This window comes from Lathamus discolor, chromosome 1 (assembly GCF_037157495.1).
Source record: "Lathamus discolor isolate bLatDis1 chromosome 1, bLatDis1.hap1, whole genome shotgun sequence".
NCBI classification, from domain to species: Eukaryota; Metazoa; Chordata; class Aves; order Psittaciformes; family Psittacidae; genus Lathamus; species Lathamus discolor.
The window spans coordinates 51,370,094-51,389,169 of record NC_088884.1 but is presented as its reverse complement, the minus strand read 5'-3'; the positions used below and the strand labels follow the sequence as shown (position 1 = coordinate 51,389,169).

Sequence of the window (19,076 nt, the reverse complement as noted above, 5' to 3'; positions counted from 1 at the left end):
CAGACTTCAGCATGGGACTGAGTGAAGTGGGCTTGCTTCCTCTGCTGCCTGCTTTTATCATGCAGTAGATAGAGGTATGAAAGTAGTATAATCCATTTTCTTCCAATCCTAGCAGCTATGATCAACCCATATTAACAGGATGACTTTTCCAGCCCTGTCCATGGAGGTTTTCATTAGTGTGACCTACAGCCAGGTGACAACTTTGTTAACTCCTGTTAAACCCTTAAGTTTTTAGACTAGTTGCATTCCAGCTTAGTCTGATTTATTTATCTATTCTTGGTACATAAGATCCAGCTCCTGGATTTTCATTTCTATATCCCTGGTGTGATCTTTGGGGTAGAAAAGTCCTGTGTCAATAGTTTGTGGGACTTGCCTTTCCATGAAAAGGGAGTTCTCCCTGGGATTGGTTTGATTGGGTGAAGTCAGTTGAATACATCGATCTCACTTATTTACAAAGGTGGGGATTGTGAGGGTGGATTTTTGCTACTCACTGATTGCGACATTGGACTCCAGCTAGAAGCTGTCTTCAGGCCATCACATGGTAAATGTAAGGCTGCTGCACGCTGCAGCCCTTCTCAGTCAAGGGACAGTCTGGGGGAGAAAGCATGCCGAGATACACGGTGCATGTCCGAGGAGAATGGCTGGCAGTGCCATGTCAAAGCAGCACCAGCACAGTTGGGTGGCTGGGAAAGGAAGCTGTGAGACGGTACATGAAGAACAAACCCGACAACGGGGGATTTTCCTCAGTAGAAGAAGTAAAATTTTATGTTCGAAGGTGCAAGGGACTTGGCTTGCTGGATCTTGAAGATACAGTGGAGGATGCTCTGGAGGATAATGAATTTGTTGAAGTTGGTAAGTGTTAAGCAACACATTGCAGAGTGACCATGTTGGCATCTGTGTCAGCAAACTCTGTCTTAGTTTATCTAAAATTACATCTGAGAGGGCATTATGACTTTTATGGAAACATGCCAAAATGTTTTAAGAATATTAGAACTATATAAAGCTTAGAACGTACAGGATTCTAGATGCATCACCAGCATATGATGTCATATATAATATATGCTTGGGTTAGGCTGTTCTGCTTTTGTCTTTAGAGTACCTTAAATGAATACATATTTGCTTGCTATTTTCCTATAAGCATACAAATACATTCAGGGTTGATACAGCTGTAAGAATTCTAATTTGAAGTTGTATTATAATGAATAACATATTAATTTATATGTAGAATGCAATTTAATTCCACTTGTGTTTATTCTGCTTATTTATCCTAGTTATAGAAGGAGATATAATGTCTCCAGATTTCATACCATCTCAGCCAGAAGGAGTTCATTTGTATCCTTTTTTGGGTGCTATGTGAGCTACTTATAATTCCAGATCTATAATTATCTAGATTTCCCTGTTCTTTTAGAGTTCTTTCATTCTTAAAACACATTACCAGCTGTAATCAAATGGTCCCTACATGTGAAATCCGGTCTGCCCTTTATTTTCCTTTACAGAACCTTCAGATACAGCAAATACCGAGAACCAGAACAGGTAGGAACTACCAGTGATTTTACAACTCAGTAACAAATCCTGTTACTCAGCAAAACGTGCAGAGAGTTGAGCCACTGCAGCATTCACAAGTGCAGGGGCTATAAGATTGGCTGGGCCCAGGAAATTCAATTATATAATGCGCTTATTATTTTTCTGTTAGTGAGTTCCTGTCTTACAAATAAGCATGAGCAGCCTTCCTGTCATTGCTGAGTTTTAACTGTATTTGTTTTAATTCTGATTACTAAGCAACTTGATACATATCCCAAACTAAAAGGTGGTTCTTTGGTGTAGTATATTTTTTTAGATGGCAACAGTTTAACAACAGAAGACTTGGTCAATTTAGGAAAGGGGCTCTACAAGATCAAGGTAAAGATTTTGAATAAATGTGGCTAAAAATTACATGTTTATCTTGTTAGAATCTAAACAGATAAACTAATATTTAAACTACTCATGTTTTAGCTCACACCTGAAGCTGAAGCAAAAGTCAATGAATCACGAGAAGTGATTGAAAGGATCGTAAAGGAGCAAACAAGTAAATCTTCTTAGTCTAGCTATTAATTGTTCAGAAAACTTAATCGTGTTCCCTCCTTAACCAGCAGTGTATGTTTCTTGCAGTTGTTTATGGAATCACCACAGGGTTTGGGAAGTTTGCCAGGACAGTCATCCCAAACAGTAAGCTGAGGTAAGTTGTTTGTGCAGCTTGCTCCATTCTTTCTTTTCAGGAAAGGAAGAAGAGGGAGCGTTTTGACCCTGTACATTTATATTCTGTGATTAGATGAGAGGGCTGCTTCAGTATTTCCCTCCGTTCCGTACAAAATAAACCCTGATGAGACTTATTTGGGGTTTTACTTTTTTCTTTTTTTGTCCATAGGGAGCTTCAAGTGAACTTGGTTCGCTCACATTCAGCAGGTAATGACAAATCACCTGATGTTTCCCTCTTCTGCCACTGTTGGTAGCAGGTTAGTAACCCACAGGGTTACTGTTTCAGGTGTGGGGAAACCTTTGAGCCCAGAGAGATCTCGGATGCTGCTGGCGCTGAGAATTAACGTCCTGGCAAAAGGATACAGTGGAATATCCCTAGAAACGCTCCAGCAAGTTATTGAAGCATTTAATGGTAAAAAGATATTTAAAGAAAGTCCCCTTTCCCTTATCTTTTTCTTTTAACTGTTTCATTAAGGGGTGCAGCTCAATGGGTCAATCTATGGATGTTGCTCTTTCAACTTGGTAGTTGTTGAGAGATCAGGACCAGAGGTTGGCTTGACAAGCTCACAACTAGAGACTGTTACTCTGTTGAAAAAAGAGGGGTATGAGAAGAACTGACAGGAAAGGCTGAGAGAAAGGGATGAACTTCAATAGGCAGAAGTTTAGGAAATGAGCCTCTGAGAGGTTAGGTAATTAGTACAATACTAGGCTTAACTAGGAACATGACTGATTCTGGGTCATCCCTTCCTCAAGGGCTCAAGTCTAACGTCCTGTTGGGTATGTGCTGATGTGTGCCACCTTCTTTAGGAATGCTGGGATTTTGGGGAGGGAGGTGGCTATTACCATGTAGAGAACTGTGTGTACTGGTGTTTGTCAAGCAGATCCACTTAAGCAGCACCTGTTTTTGTGAGTAGACCCCCACTCCCCCGCCCCCACCACCACCCCGCACCCTCCAACACCTACACAAGTGTTTGTAATCACAGGCTACAAGGCAGCCATGCAGAAGTGTGTGGCTAGTCAGCAGCTCATGTGGCTAAAACTGCCAAAGCAGTTAAAAAAATTGCTTTGCCACAGATGCTGTGGCAGAGAAACCAAAGGGGTGGCTGTGCTGTTTGTCAGCTGATGTCCATTGATGGTCGCTCTGGCAAGGCATGCCAGTGCAGCAGTGATGACTAAAAAGCACCTTCTCCCTATGTTAGAGTATTACATACAACTTTCCTTCTCGTTTTTCCTAAACTATAGATTGGAAGATTGTTGTGAAACTATAGATCATGCATGTGAGAGAAGAGTCACATTCATATACAAGGGGCCCAAAGAATACAGGCTTTGTGCTGTCCTCTGTTATATCCCCCTCCACCCACAGTGGGTGAAGGAGCTGGAATTTAGTGTTTAGCTCTGCAAAAGAAGAGAATTGGACCTGTTCCTTCCCTGCTTTTTCTACAGTTCCCTGGGCTCAGTTTCTTCATTTCCACTCATTCAGTGCTCAGAGGACTAGGATGGGGGAAGAGGACTCAGAGATGCTCCATCTCTGGAATTGCTTAGGGCCAGCCTGTATGCGTCTGTGAGCAAACTGATCTAGTGCAAGGTGTCACTGACCATGGCAGGGGGGTTAGAACTAAGGAAGAGATCTCTAAGGCCCCTTCCAACCAAAACCATTTTATCATTCTATCATAAGATGATTTCTAGGAGTTTAGTGGAGTGAGAATGAAGAGGTCTGATGTTTGTCCACATCAGTGGTCACGCTGCATTGGAGAGCTGAGAGGAGTAATGTTTTACCTGCCTGGTTGTGTGGCTGTACCTACAATCACCCTGGACTGTGGTTATCCCACTTCAAAACTAAATGCAGGTCTAAGTGCAGAAAGGATTAATTTCTTTATAAACTACAGCTAGCCTGTGAGCAGGGACAAATCCCAGTCTTCAACAAGAGTAATCCTGTTGGTGCTATTGACTATGATCAAAGAATGTTATTGTGACTGCACTCATATGCTGGCTTCTCTGTTTTCCAAGGAGTATCACGAGGCAGCTCTAACACAAGTAATTTTTGTTTTCTTCCTAGCGTCCTGCCTTCCTTATATCCCAGAAAAAGGGACAGTTGGAGCCAGCGGAGACTTGGCCCCCCTCTCTCATCTTGCTCTGGGATTAATTGGAGAGGGAAAAATGTGGTCCCCAAAGAGTGGCTGGGCTGATGCTAAATATGTAAGATTCATGCGGCTGATTGCTTTTTCTTCTACTTGCTGGCTTATTTGCCAAACTGTGCACAGCCTTGAGAGAAAAAAGAGCTTTTGCTCAGATTGAGAGTATGTAAAAGACTTTGGATTTTTCGTACCAGTCTGAACTGGGACTGAGTTGCCTTTAGTAACTCATTCTCCACCTTGAGAAAGGTGGATCCATGAGAATGGAGTATCTGACCCACGCTCAGTGCAGCAAATATGAATATGCAGCATGTTGTTAAGTCCTAAAGAAATATCATGCCATAGTATTGCAATACAAGATACCATAGTGATGTAATTTAGGACCTGGAGAGAGGGACGGAATATGATACCAGCTATGAAAGTATAATTACTACGTCATGAGCTCTATGGACATCAACACTGTTCCCAAAAAACACAAGATCACCTCAAATTCAAACCCTGAAATGCTGGGAGCAACTGGAGAGTATTTGAGGCAGTAACTCATATCAGTAACATTTCTACTGATTTTATAATGACTTTAAGTGAACACACAGGTTTGGACATTTCATTTTTGATAAATTAACTAGGGTTCCAAGAAACATTTATAACATTCTCCTTTGCAAGATGGAAGCTTTACAATAGAATTAATTTTTAATTAATTGTGAATTTGCCACTAATACATCAGCAGATTGATTTAGCTTTGAGTGTCTCCAAGTCTGGCCCCTCCAGAGTCTTTTGTGGTAGTTTGTTCTGATACATCTGTCACTCCTATCCAAGAATATTTGAACACCAGATTTATTCACGGATTGGTAGCTGTACCCTTGCTGTAGGCTGGAGAAGTGCTGAGAGCTACATAGGGAGAGAAGTAAGAAGGAAGCAGGCTGGTGTGTTGTGGACCTTTGGGACCAGAACTTACAGTTGTACACCTCTGAGACGTACTACCTCTTCAGTTGGAAAGGTTGAAAAGACTATAACCAGAGTCAAAGCTATACCATTCCTCTATTTCTTACAAGAGTGATTGCTGTGTGGAATAGACGTGTATAGATAAATTGAGTAGGATTTCAATCATTGGAGATCTTCCATAGAAATGGTTAGGGAATCATTTATAAAGGAGTAGCTTATGCAAATCCAAACCTGTTATGAGACAGGGTGTAGGCAGAACTACTTTCCCAGGGTGTTTCCAGCCTTGGCTACAATTACTCTCTTCCATCAGCTAATACATGGTAAATGTTAATGGGCTGTGAAAGTGTCTTGCTCCACTGTTCCTACTACTTTCTTCTATTGGCACTGGGAAATGAAGTCCTAGGTCAAAAGCCCAAAAATGCTGTCCTTCATTTAGCCTAGCAGAAAAACTGTATTTTAAATGTTTGCATAGAAAGGTCTTTTCACCTGTTTCTTAAGGGATTTATTAATATTTTTATTTATGGAAACATTTAAGATTTAAAAGTTTTTTGGTGATTGAATTACTGGAAACCTTTTGCATTAATTACCTTTTCATTAAACTCCTTCACAGGTCCTGGAAGCCCATGGTCTGAGACCAATTACCTTGAAACCAAAAGAGGTAATAAAGTATAATGATGTCAGCTGATGGAAAACAAGCATAGTTGATCACTATGCTTACAATTTAAGCATGAAATGAATTAATGATAATTTTAAATCAAGCTGCAGAAGGATATTAATGCAATATTATCAAGGGTGGGGTTCACCTGTCTTAGTATCACCCTATTTGACTTGAAATGGCAGACCCTCATGTTTAGATTGGCTCTGTAGTTGATGGACATAGGCATCTTCAGAAAACTCTTTATATCATTCTGAAACAGCTATCTAAGAAGCCTTCTCAAGCTACCTATTTGCCCTTTGACTGTAACAGGAGCTCAGATGACTGACTTGAACCAGGTATTTGACTTCTAGATCATTAAAACTAGGTGAGGTGAATCTCACTCTGAATATTAACGTTTACATGGCAGCACAACAGGTTTGAGGACTGTGGACCTCTTTGATAATGGACCTCAGTAGTTATAAAACAGCACCAGGAGCAAGAAGCCAAATTCGTTGTCTTCTAAAGGCAAACGAAGGCTCCTATGGGCCTCATGTTTGCTTAGAACAAAAAGCAGTTATAACTCTTTTAATATACTGCTTCCTCATTGCAGCCCCCATGCTCATAACTTTTTGGGTTTAATAATTTAAGAAGAAATAATAAGAATAGGATTCCACTTCCAAAGGACTGGAAAAGAATAAATATTTTCTGTGCTTTTCTTGCTTGAAATAAACTTGAAAAAGCGTTAAATAAACCTCTCGCTTGAAACTACTGGAGCTCCAATGCTGCCTAAAGTGACTTAGTGGTCATGAACACTGGCAATTTATGTAGCAAAGATGCCAGGTCAAGCTGTGCGGTTTATGATTTCAGGACAATTCAGGAAGCTGAGCAAAGGTCTTTAACTCATTCATATGAGACAAACAATTATCACAAAGATGGGGAATTATCACAGCATGTGGAACAGCTGCAATGAATTTGCTTAACATCTGTCCTCTCTCTGAAGGGTCTGGCTCTCATCAATGGGACACAAATGATCACCTCGCTGGGATGTGAAGCGGTTGAAAGGGCTGGTGCTATAGCTAGACAAGCTGACATAATTGCTGCCCTTACGCTTGAAGTCTTGAAGGGTACAACGAGGGCCTTTGACACTGGTGGGTACTGAGCCTTTCCTGTCTATTCACTTAACAGCTGTTGGCAAGAGAAACAAAACCTGACAGTGTAACTTGGTTTACTAGATATCCATGCAGTGCGCCCACACCGAGGGCAGGCTGAAGTGGCATTTCGATTCAGGTCCCTTCTAGATTCTGACCATCATCCATCAGAAATAGCAGGTGAACAATCTTACTCTTCACTCTCTCAGGTTACCAGGACAGGCTGGGTTCTTCAACAGTAGCCTGTATGCTTTTGTATGAGGAATAGTTGGGTTTTCCTCTTTTGTTTCCTTCTAGAGAGCCATAGATTCTGTGACCGAGTTCAGGATGCATACACGATGCGCTGCTGCCCTCAGGTAAAAACTTACTTTTATTTCTTTTCATAGCACTAGGTAAATGATGGTGAAGTTCCAACTTCAGAAATGCATCAATTATATGTTGCCTGACTCCATCAGAGGGTTTATTTTGCATTTCTCACACTTCGAAGTTAGTACTAATGGACACATGTAATTCATCGATCCCATGCATGCACCCATTGGGCAGCATCTAACAAAGCTGCGTTCATATCTGGAAGAGACCAAGGTGTCAGAAGCAGAGGGAAGGTGCTGGTTTCTGTGCTTGCAGGCTTTGCAAGTCATTTCTTCTGCACTGGTGCTAAGACCATGAACTGGGAAAAGGTGGTTCCAGAAGCAGCCAGATTGCAGTATCTCAAACATAGTGGAAAAACTCGATCCCATAAGTTTTAGCATGTACAAAGCTATTAAGTCAGTGGAATTAATGCAAGTTAATTAATGAGACTGTCTTCTGTGGGGGATTTATGAAGCTACTTCTCCTGTAATAACACTTCTACCATTGAGTAAGTATCCTATCTTCCATTTAGGGTAAACCAACCCAGACAAGTAAAGAATGACATATTCAAGTAACCCTTTTAGTAATACTGCCATAATAACTATAAATATAGTCTTCTGAGTGTCTAGGGTGGGCAGTGATGATCTTTATTTTAAGAGCAAGACCATCTGCATGTATGGATTTAGAGACTGGGAGGATGGGAAAGAGAGTACCTGCAGCTCAGTCAGCGTCCTGAAGATGAAGTAAGTATGGATACTAAGATAAGGTGCTAATATCCTTTCTTCTAGGTGCATGGAGTTGTAAACGATACAATTGCTTTTGTGAAGGACATCATGATGACTGAAATCAATAGTGCCACGGACAACCCTGTATCTTTTTGATGACCTTACTACTATGTAAAATTTTGCTTTGTTTTTTTTATCCATTTCTTCTATATAATTATTTGCATCAGAGGAAAAAAATTGTAACTGCCCTTCAGTCAAGAACTACTACAGTCAAGAAGCTGCAACAGCAATTTCTCTTCCTTTCCCCATGTCTGCATTGGTGCATCCAAGTGTGTGTTGGGGAGAGGAAATGACATGTGCATATGGTTTAGTGCATGTTAAATATTTCCTAGATTAGATTATATATGTCTGTATTGAATACGTAGATAGATAGGACTTGGCAACTAAATGGACACAGGCAGGTAGTGATTTGTCATATGAAACATCTGTTGGTGCAGCATGAGTGAAACCTGTACTAAATTGCACTCTGGGAAGGCAGACAAAAGACATATTGGCTGGTAAGCCTCATCGCGGCTGAGCCTCGTGAGCTCTGTGTACAGTTCTTGCATTAGCACTGGGCAAGGCTGGATTCCCCTCAGTAGTATAATGATGCTATATATAACATCATATCAATTGCTAATAAGCATTACTGCTTGTAACCTGTCTAAAATTGTATCTAGCATGGAGAGAATCTAACAGAGAACTGAGAAACTATGTTAGGATCCAAACGTGTGTTTCTTTGCACCCCTCTCACCCTTGATCAAAGACCTCATTTTGTGTAGTCTATTTGGAAAAATAGATGTCAGAATTGTATCTGTAAGTTTGGAGAACTGAGATAGGGTCTTAATTTTCTCAAAAGTGAACACACAAATGTAACATAATGTGCTTGCAAATAGAAACCTCTTAGCACAAACTTTGCTTCAGTTAAGATACTCTGATTAGTGACAGATATCTGTTATGTAAACTGAATTTTCACTCATATTTTTGCCTTAACTTCTCCTTAAAGATGGTGTTTGCTGAAAGAGCAGAGACCATTTCTGGAGGAAATTTTCATGGTGAATATCCTGCAAAGGTAATTAAGCATTTGGAGAAAGAAAAACTAAATATTGGTTTCTGTTTTGGTTTTCTGTTTGTTTCTCCTGTCATCTGGTTTAAGGAGATCTTCTTTTACAGGCTCTGGACTACTTGGCAATTGGTGTGCATGAACTTGCTGCAATTAGTGAAAGAAGAATTGAGAGGCTCTGCAACCCCTCACTCAGTGAACTGCCTGCATTTTTAGTCACTGAAGGAGGTCTGAACTCTGGCTTCATGATAGCACACTGCACAGCAGCTGCCCTGGGTGAGTGCTTGAGCAATATCAAGAGAAAGCTAGAAAGACCATTTTATGTCATTGCAGTTGTAATTTAGTAGTAGATACGAAGGCATCTCGCTCCTGTTTTCCATCTCTTCTCTATGTACTGGGTACAAAGTTTTAAGTTCAGTCCAGCTACAGTTATTTCAGCTCAGGATTCTTTATTCTGCATTGACCCATGGACAAGTTCAGTGCTCTGAGTGTGCAAACCCTTAGGTAGACTTTTGTGAGAACACTTGCCTGGTTGCATCTTTATGGGATTGGCAGGGAGTTTTCTCATTTACAGTCACCAGCATAAGAGCCCTGGGATATTACAGTTCATAGGTTCAGAAAAGCAAGAGCCAACATAAGCATGCTGTGAGTGTAGAGGGTAAATTATAAGTGATGCAAATAGACAAAGGAACAGAACATGTCAGATAAATGTGTGCACATTTTTTCACACACTGACTATTTTTTCTTGCAGGAAAAAATAGTCAGTGAACTAAATCAATGTGATAAAGGAGCACTGCCTAGAGGCTGGTTTTGGAAGTGGGTCTGGAAAAGGAGCTGAAGTGCTTGTCCCCTTTTTTGAAGGATGGAAACTTTTCCTTTTGGCCGGGCAGAATTTAGGTTGGCTCCAGGTGTTAGCTGTTGCTTGGCTTCAGGTTTTGCAGCTGACATCTGCAATCTGGAGTGAGAGATTCTGTGGTGCTTATGGTCTTTCCTTCAGGGAATGAAAATGACCTCCCTGCCTCCTAATTCATCACTGAGCTGACACCAGGACTCCATGGGTTAGAAAAGATCTGCGTGCACGCAGAGCACTGTGAATGCAGACTTCATTTCCGCTCTTCTAAAGAGCAGTTCTCAACCTCAAATTGTTTTTGGATGGTGCCTACAGTCCTTCCTGCAGCCAAATTCCCCTTGCTTTTGAGCACAGCTTGAGAGACTTACTCCAGGTCTCCCACCCAGCTTGCAAAGCCAGAGTGCTTCCAACTTGTGGGTGTATGTGCCCAGAGGAGGGACATGGGCAGCCTCATAGCCGGGCAAGGAGGGTGGGAGAGGATTTGTATCACGCTCCTGTATCTTCCCGGAGCAAGTTCTGCAAGCGCCTCTGCTGTGATGTGAAGAGACCAGATGCTGATCTCAAGCTCCCTTCTTGAAACCAGGGGGGGCAGTGTCTGTGACCGAAAACAGAGGTTGCCTTGGAGTAACAGGCACACCAGGCTTGTATTTCAATGATGCTCTCTGCTCTTTATCTTCAGTTTCCATCAAGCCTTTGAGTCAAAGCAACACAACCCTGAAGGTGGGGCAGGAGAGAGCAGTTCTTCTATATTTGGTTAATATTTGCATCTCAAAGCTTTTGAGAACCTGAACGTACAGAAGTCCATGGGACCTGATGAAATCCATCCAAGGGTCCTGAAGGAGCTGGCGAATGAAGTTGCTAAGCCACTGGCCATCATATTTGAAAAATCATGGCAGTCAGGTAAAGTTCCCGACGACTGGAAAAAGGGAAATATAACCCCCATTTTCAAGAAGGGGAAAATGGAAGACCCGCGGAATTACAGACCAATCAGTCTCACCTCTGTGCCTGGCAAAATCTTGGAGCACATTCTCCTGGAAGGCATGCTAAGGCACATGAAAAACAACAAGGTGCTTGGTGACAGCCAGCATGGCTTCACTAAGGGGAAATCCTGCCTGACCAATTTGGTGGCCTTCTATGATGGGGCTACAGAACTGATGGACAAGGGTAAAGCAGTTGATGTCATCTACCTGGACTTGTGCAAAGCGTTCGACACTGTCCCACACGACATCCTTGTCTCTAAATTGGAGAGATACCAATTTGATGGATGGACCACTCGGTGGATAAAGAACTGGCTGGATGGCCGCACGCAAAGAGTTGTGGTCAATGGTTCAGTGTCTGGCTGGAGACCGGTAACGAGTGGTATTCCTCAGGGATTGGTGTTGGGACCGATCTTGTTTGACACCTTCATCGCTGATATGGACAGTGGGATTGAGTGCGTCCTCAGCAAATTTGCCAATAACACCAGGCTGTGTGGTTCGGTTGATACGCTGGAGGGAAGGGATGCCATCCAGAAGGGACCTTGACACACTTGTGAGGTGGGCTGATGCTAACCTCATGAAGTTTAACCATGCCAAATGCAAGGTCCTACACCTGGGTCGGAGCAATCCCTGGCACAGCTACAGGTTGGGCAGAGAAGAGATTCAGAGCAGCCCTGCAGAGAAGGACTTGGGCATGTTGGTTGATGAGAAAATGAACATGAGCTGGCTTCAGTGTGCGCTCGCAGGCCAGAAAGCCAACCGTATCCTGGGCTGCATCAAAAGGAGCGTGACCAGTAGGTCGAAGGAGGTGATGCTGCCCCTCTACTCTGCTCTTGTGAGACCTCACCTGGAGTATTGTGTGCAGTTCTGGTGTCCTCAGCATAAAAAGGACATGGAACTGCTGGAACAAGTCCAGAGGAGGGCCACGAGGATGATCAGGGGACTGGAGCACCTCCCGTATGAAGACAGGCTGAGAAAGTTGGGGCTGTTCAGCCTGGAGAAGAGAAGGCTGCATGGAGACCTCATAGCAGCCTTCCAGTATCTGAAGGGGGCCTGCAAGGATGCTGGGGAGGGACTCTTCGTCAGGGACTGTAGTGACAGGACAAGGGGTAATGGGTTCAAACTTAAACAGGGGAAGTTTAGATTGGATATAAGGAGGAAGTTCTTTACTGTGAGGGTAGTGAGGCACTGGAATGGGTTGCCCAGGGGAGTTTCAAATGCTCCATCCCTGGCAGTGTTCAAGGCCAGGTTGGATGAAGCCTTGGGTAAGATGGTTTAGTGTGAGGTGTCCCTGCCCATGGCAGGGGGGTTGGAACTGGATGATCTTAAGGTCCTTTCCAACCCTAACTACTCTGTGATTCTATGATTCTAAGGCTGATACTGGTTACTGTTTTCAGAGGCAGTGGTAGTTTTCAAGGTGCTTATTACAAATTTTGATGCATCCTCGAAAGAGGAACAATAATTGGACCTGAGGCGTTGGACAGGCTCTTTGCTCTAGAACGGCCATTTCTTCTGCTGTCTCATGCGCATTCTGTCCTAAATTCATTGCACTGTTTTCTTGCAGTTTCTGAGAACAAAGCCTTGTGCCACCCCTCTTCTGTCGATTCTCTCTCGACCAGTGCTGCTACAGAGGATCATGTGTCCATGGGAGGATGGGCTGCAAGAAAAGCCTTGAGAGTTATTGAACATGTGGAACAAGGTAAAATTAAAACACTGATTTCCTCACAGACCTTAAATGTGTAACTACATGAAGATATTGGTGCCATTCTTTTTCGATACATTTTAAGAAAAAAAGGAGTTAACACACCTGAAAGAACTATCTCAAAAATGTTTACATACTTTTACAAGCATTTTGACATTTCTACCAGAAATCAGGTAAATCTGGTACGGAGTGTTTCTCATGAAACAAAACCTCTTACTGCAGGACACTCAGCAAAACTTTCCTCCCTTGCTTACAGGGGATTACAGATTGCTTACAGAAATCTTGCTTACAGATTGCTCTCTTGGTTGTTTGTTTGTTTGTTTATTTGGCAGATGATGTGCTTAGATATACTGTGTCAGCTGGTAGCATGAGTAATACATGGCACACAAATACTGAACTCACCCACTAAGTTTATACAGTTGAGTGCTCTGAAGACTTAGTTCTATAGAAACTTTTTTTGTGTGTAAAGAAAAGAGTTTGAGGAACTGTGTGTTTCAACAATGTGCTAAGAAACAGCGTGTCCTAGATCCAGTTGGTCCGTTCAGATCCTTGGGTGAATTGGCTTGTAAAAGTGAGGATCTAATGTCAGTAATGAATGATCAGGTGTGAGGTGGGTAGATAACGGGCAAACTTCTCCAGACGGAAGACTCTCTTCCAAACCTCTGTAATTTTCCTGGTGCTTCCATGTGGGCTCTTGCAAGCTTCATAGGCAGAACTTTCTTTAATAGCTCAGGCCCCTTTCTTCTCAGTCCTAAAGAGATTTTCTCATTTGTGATGGCCATTCATTTGAGTATTCAAAATACCCTGGAAGAGATTCATATGGATTTAAGATTGTGGTGACCAGGAGCTCCTGGCACACTGAACTGCAGAGCACCCACAATCTGCTTGCTAAAATGCTGGATACTGCCTCCAGCACCATTCATAACACAATCCTGCTGCTGGGCCACCTCTCTGGGGTGTGTGGATCCACTGGTCTGTTCACATTGCCTAAAACCATATCATATGATCCAGAATAAATGCCAGCGATAGCTTTATGAGGGAAACCTTGCCTTGAGCTGGTCCCGCAAAGTACCCCTTTCACTGTTCTGATTTCCTAGTTCTGGCTATCGAGCTGCTTGCAGCCTGCCAGGGCATTGAATTCCTACGCCCTCTGAGAACAACCACCCCACTGGAGAAGGTCTATGAACTTGTGCGCTCCGTTGTGAGGTAAGATCAGATAAATGTCTCCCCAGCTGCTGCCAGTGGTGGTTAATGTTTGGCCAATGTCTGTAATGTGTCTCATTACAGGCCTTGGATAAAGGATCGCTTCATGGCCCCAGACATCGAAGCAGCTCACAGGCTGCTCGTGGAGCAGCAGGTGAGTGTTGACTTTCGGCACAAGTGGTACAACTGTCCTGAGGAGCACACTGCAGCTCTGCTTCGGAAATAACCCTCCGTATATTCACTGGATGGGATCACTAAAAGCAGGACTCTGCCTGGGACAAACCCACTGGATTTCTGGTGTTTGGTTTTCCTTAGTTTTTAGTGGGATAGATTTAGAAATCAGTTCCTAAACTTGCCCTGGGTAATAGATAGATTACGTTATTAAGTCCAGCAGTGTCCAGGCATAGGTCCAACTTCAAATTGCTTCAGAGCAGGGTCCTATAAGCCCACAGATGTCCACAGAAATCAGCAGCCTCTCCAGATGGTGATCATCATTCCTGGGCCAATGAGGGTTCCCTAACCTTGAGGCCCTTGGGCATGGTCTGGATGCAGTGAGACATGGATGAGAGAGTATCAGTGGTGAAATGTGTTAACCTGGGCCAAGTATAGCTATAGAATCAGTCTATTTTATTTGTTTGTAAAATATAACAGAAGAATTGAAGAGAGTAAGCAAATGGGAGAAGAATATCACCTCTTTTTTACCTTCTTTCAGCCCTTACAGAAGGAGAGACCGAGGAGGCTGTAGAACACTGTTTTTCTGCCTTAAACCCCAGCTGCCATCCTTCCCCTTTTAATTTGTCCATGCCAGCTGCTATTTTCTTTCCCTGTCCCCTTCATAACCAAGCAGTTCTACAGGAAGTGACAGTGATCTTCTCCCAACTATTGCGTACAGAACATCAACCTGGTAGCAAGACAAGACACAATGTTTTTGCCTTTAATCCTTTCACCTTGCCCCGCACCCCAAGCTGTATTTTTTCCTGTCAACTCCATCCACATGCACTTCCTTAAACCTCAGTCTGGCTGCTTCTCTGGTTCTGCTGATCACATACAATGTATCTGCATAGGCCTGTAATTCTCATCCGTCCCAATAGCTTTCCTACAGGCTTTCCTGAACCTGTGCGTTGATGTCTCACCTGACCTTTTGTTTTGCCTTTGACTGCTGTTTCACTTTCTTGTTTTGCAGGTGTGGGAAGTGGCTGAACCTTATATTGAAAAGTACAGGAGGGAACACATCCCTGAATCGAGACCCATTTCACCAACAGCTTTCTCCCTGGGATCGCTGGATCATATGGGTGTTGGTCATGATCACAGGCATCAGGAAGACCTTTAAGAGAGCAGATCCTTTCCAGGACTTTGCCTGAGGATAGCTGTTCTGTTTGAACTCAGTGTGGTTTCTTCAGGTGAATCAAAGGACCTGTGTAGTGCAGGAGCGCATACAGATAGTAAAGAAATGGCTCACTAGTTTCCTTACGTGTGAAAGTCAGCCTATCATGATAGTGTGGTTTTGACTGAATTTCCTAAGCGTCTAACACAAAGCATTAATGGATGTTTTGTACAGGGCCTCCTGTATTTGTTTTGTCAGCTGTTCTCTCATTTTCTCCTCATCTGTGCCAATGATACCAAACAGCCTAGGTCTGATATTCTCGCCTTTATTTTTTTTCCTTGGAGTAACTGCTGTGGTCCCTTTCATTCTGCCTCAACAAAATTATCTTAAGAAGACTAAATTCTCCTCTTCTTGCAGATCATGTGTGAGGTACAGGTTCTTGTATGACAGGAGCATTTTTAGAGCAGGTGCTTCATGAATCACAAAAGCTGTGTGCATGAAAATACACTTTGGAGGTTATTGCTCCAGAACAAATAATGTTGTATTCTGGTCATGAACTACACTCGATGCAGCTTTCCAAGAGCTATGAGCTCACAACTGCAATAAATAAACTGAGGTTTCATATATGACTGCAGCAATCTATTTTCCTGTCATGTGTGATGATGAAAACGTAAAGCAAAAGCTTAATTTGGAAATAAGAGGGGTGGAACAGGGGCCAGGAAAGCAAGGGCGGGGAGGAGATGTAGGAGTTGTGGATCCGAGCTGGTGCTGAATCAATAGCACATCTACACTCCCATGGCTCAACAGCTATCCAAAGGCCCCATCGCCACAGAGGGGCTGGTGTCACAGTGTGCTGTGTTACAATACTGACCTCTGGTACAGGCTTTATTTTGAAAGGGAAAAGTCGAGACTTGGACTTCACATCACGGTGCAGTGATGACATGTGAAGACTGGTTAACAAACACCAGCCCTGACACTACTGGCCCGATAGCCATGGCTGGAGGGGGTTCAGCATGAGCTAGAAATCTTACCAGGCTGTCAGCTGTGCTGCAAGGGACAGCAAAAGCCACTAGTATGGGGCCGCCCTCAAGTGTCTGAGAACTACAGTGTTACATGAGCCCCGAAGAGAGGCCCCGTGCCTGTTGACAAGCCAGTGGGGAAACACCTAACCTGGCCAGAAGACCTGGCAACTGGGGTATCTACCCATGGCACAAGAACTTTCAGCTCTTTCCTTCTGCATCTCACTTGCAGCATCTCTGGCCTCTGTCTCTCCTGCACCAATTCAGTCCCTGCTCTTTCAGCCCAAGGCTCTGTAGCAGGCATATCCAAGTCTCCCCCTGACGCTGTTCCGTTCTATATAAAATAAGGTATTAATTAAAATCAAGTATGAGAACAAGCAGCCAGGCTTAGAGCTTGTAGGGCCAACATTTGCCTTCAGCCTCATGTTATGGCTAAACCATATGGTTCCTTCAGCAGCAAAGCCAGCAGAAGTTTCCATGTCCCACTCCCAGCCACTGTGGGAGCCAAGGAGTGAACGTCATTGCTGCCCCGTGAAAAGCAAACAAACAAAAATATTCCTGCATTTCAGTGGGATGTGCCCTCCCTGACAGCTGCACGGCGTGGTGCTAACACTGCAGTGGCAGGACCATGTTGGTGGAGGTGCAGGAGCACTGAAGCCAGCTGCATCACCGAAGTATAACCACCTGCTCCAACTGCAAACCTGCCACTAATTATAGTCCTGGGGTGTATTCCCAAATGGCTACTGGATTTGGCTGAGCTGGTGAGGCAAGCACATGGTTTATGGTTCCTGTGAGAAGAGAATCCCCTCACATCAGTAGTTTCAGGCCATGAATGCCTATTCCTGTCCAGCAGAAGAATATTTGAGGTTTTTCTTATGCAATCTTGGGCCCCCAAATGCCTCAGGCACTTCAGAGAGGAGGTGCTAGGCATTTGTCCCACTCATACCACTTCTGGCTGGCTGGGACCAAGGGACCACCAGCACAGATTGCAGCACGGTGGCCTCAGCTTTGCACCGTGCCTGTGCAAAGCCAAGAGGCACTGCTCTAGCCGCACACTCATACCCTGACAGCTCCCCCAACTGCCTGCTTGGATGTTATTTATGAAGGCTGCCTTGGTTAGAATGGACTGTGCAATTGCTTACTTCAGATGTTCTTCCAAGCTCTATAAGGTCCACACCCACATCTGGTGCAACATCTGCTTACGGGAAAACACATCTAGTGGCAGGAATGCCACTAAATTGTTTTAAGAACTGATTTAGTTGGCTTGCCTGGCTCAGAGCAGGAACAAAGATACTCTATGGGGGCTTACGTAATTTGGATGTTTGCAGATGTGCCAAAGCTCGGGAGATCAGAAGGTCATAATAAAGCTCATACATGTTTGTGATGGCTTTCAGCTATCTGTTGGTCAGAATGAGACTGTTGTCCTTCCTCAGGGGTCTGGTTCACTAAACCACTCTACTGTGTGCCACAGGTTATGCCACCTGATTGTATCAATATAATTTTTGATGCTGGGTTCTTAGTGCTTGTCAGGTGTAGTTTTATGACTTCACTTTCAGAAAATGAAGCTCTTTTGTTTCTGTAGCCACCATTTGAAGTTGAAGAAAAGCCTCAGCCAGTGTGTATTCAGAGACCCTCCCTACCCCAGACCATCTGCTTAAACACTGCAGCAGCTTGAACTCCCCAGAGCTGTATCATCCTTTTTTCTTCATGTCACATCCCCAAATGATGGCAGAAGCCCCAGAAAAAAAGGAATAAAAATAGCAGTGGAAAGAAAAAAAGAGAGCTTTAAAAACCCCAGGATCTTAACTTCCAGCGTTGCTCTGAGCAGGTGTTGTCGTACTCGCACTCAGCTTGTCATCAGAACCATGTTCGAACTTATCACCAGAAGCACATTCAAACTTGACATGTCTTCAAACATGTCTTGTGTTATTTCAGATTCAGCCTGGAATAAACTAAATCAGGTGGATTTTGGAACATCAGCGTGACACTGCATGTGACTTTTTAAATCCCAAGGTGATCAAGATTTGGAGAGTTTGGCTGCACTCATCAGACCTCACTGGGTAACTGCCTCTAAGTAAACTGTAAAGACTAGGCATCACTCATTTCCAACAGTAAGCGTGACTCAACCTCTAACCTACAGTGCACTCCGACTTCCAGCAGCCCAGTGAGCAGTGTACTTGCATTTTCCTCTCCTCCTTCTTGCCCCTATAGCTCCAAAGGAGCTGATTGATCCTCGGCAAGGGAAGATGTTGCAGATCAGCTGATGAGCAGCACCTTGCTGGGCTCCCAGCTGGTGGCTCCTGCTGCATTTGAAGGCTGCAGAAAGCAGATTGGTATTTTGGAGAGGTCAGATACTGTGCTTCCCACCGCGACTGTGGTTCTGGTATCTGCTTAGTTTGGGACTGAGCAGACCCAGGAGCTGTGAACGTTGCCTCGGGATACTGTGGCCTCCCAACACCACCAAGGACCATTCCAAATGTCAATGCCTCAGCCTCTGGCCCTCTGTCACAGGTCACTCTTCCCAATAAACCTTACCTGGTTATGAACTTCATTCATTGGTGGTTTCTTCGGGTTATTTTCAAATACAATAAGTAAGTTTATAGATGAATAGATTTAATAGATTAATTGTGTAAGAAACCATTTTTTGAAACTGACTTATTTCAAAAGGATACAACTAGGAATTATTTTCATGCAGCAGAGAGGACAACAGACATGAAAATATTCCAAATGGG

The 19,076-nt window shown here is 43.5% G+C and overlaps 1 protein-coding gene across 1 annotated transcript; it reads left to right on the top strand.

Annotated features, from left to right (window-relative positions):
- Window positions 1-489: 489 nt before the first annotated feature.
- HAL (histidine ammonia-lyase) lies at window positions 490-15,959 on the top strand. Its single transcript, XM_065670845.1, has 20 exons — window positions 490-852; window positions 1,272-1,332; window positions 1,506-1,533; window positions 1,825-1,899; window positions 1,993-2,065; window positions 2,149-2,215; window positions 2,405-2,442; window positions 2,522-2,647; window positions 4,292-4,431; window positions 5,920-5,967; window positions 6,947-7,094; window positions 7,179-7,274; window positions 7,392-7,450; window positions 8,231-8,311; window positions 9,213-9,278; window positions 9,380-9,545; window positions 12,661-12,795; window positions 13,896-14,004; window positions 14,086-14,155; window positions 15,185-15,959. Exons 1-20 carry the CDS (start codon window positions 606-608, stop codon window positions 15,329-15,331), a joined length of 1,980 nt encoding a protein of 659 aa, XP_065526917.1. The 5' UTR covers window positions 490-605; the 3' UTR covers window positions 15,332-15,959.
- Window positions 15,960-19,076: the final 3,117 nt, after the last annotated feature.

What these genes read in the sequence shown, in the direction of transcription:
- HAL (XM_065670845.1), top strand. Translation starts at nt 606, where the DNA reads ATGCCGAGATACACGGTGCATGTCCGAGGAGAATGGCTGGCAGTGCCA. An exon ending in ATGGTGAATATCCTGCAAAG is followed by an intron (nt 9,279 to 9,379) that starts GTAATTAAGCAT and finishes CTTCTTTTACAG; the next exon opens with GCTCTGGACTACTTGGCAAT. An exon ending in CTGCACAGCAGCTGCCCTGG is followed by an intron (nt 9,546 to 12,660) that starts GTGAGTGCTTGA and finishes GTTTTCTTGCAG; the next exon opens with TTTCTGAGAACAAAGCCTTG.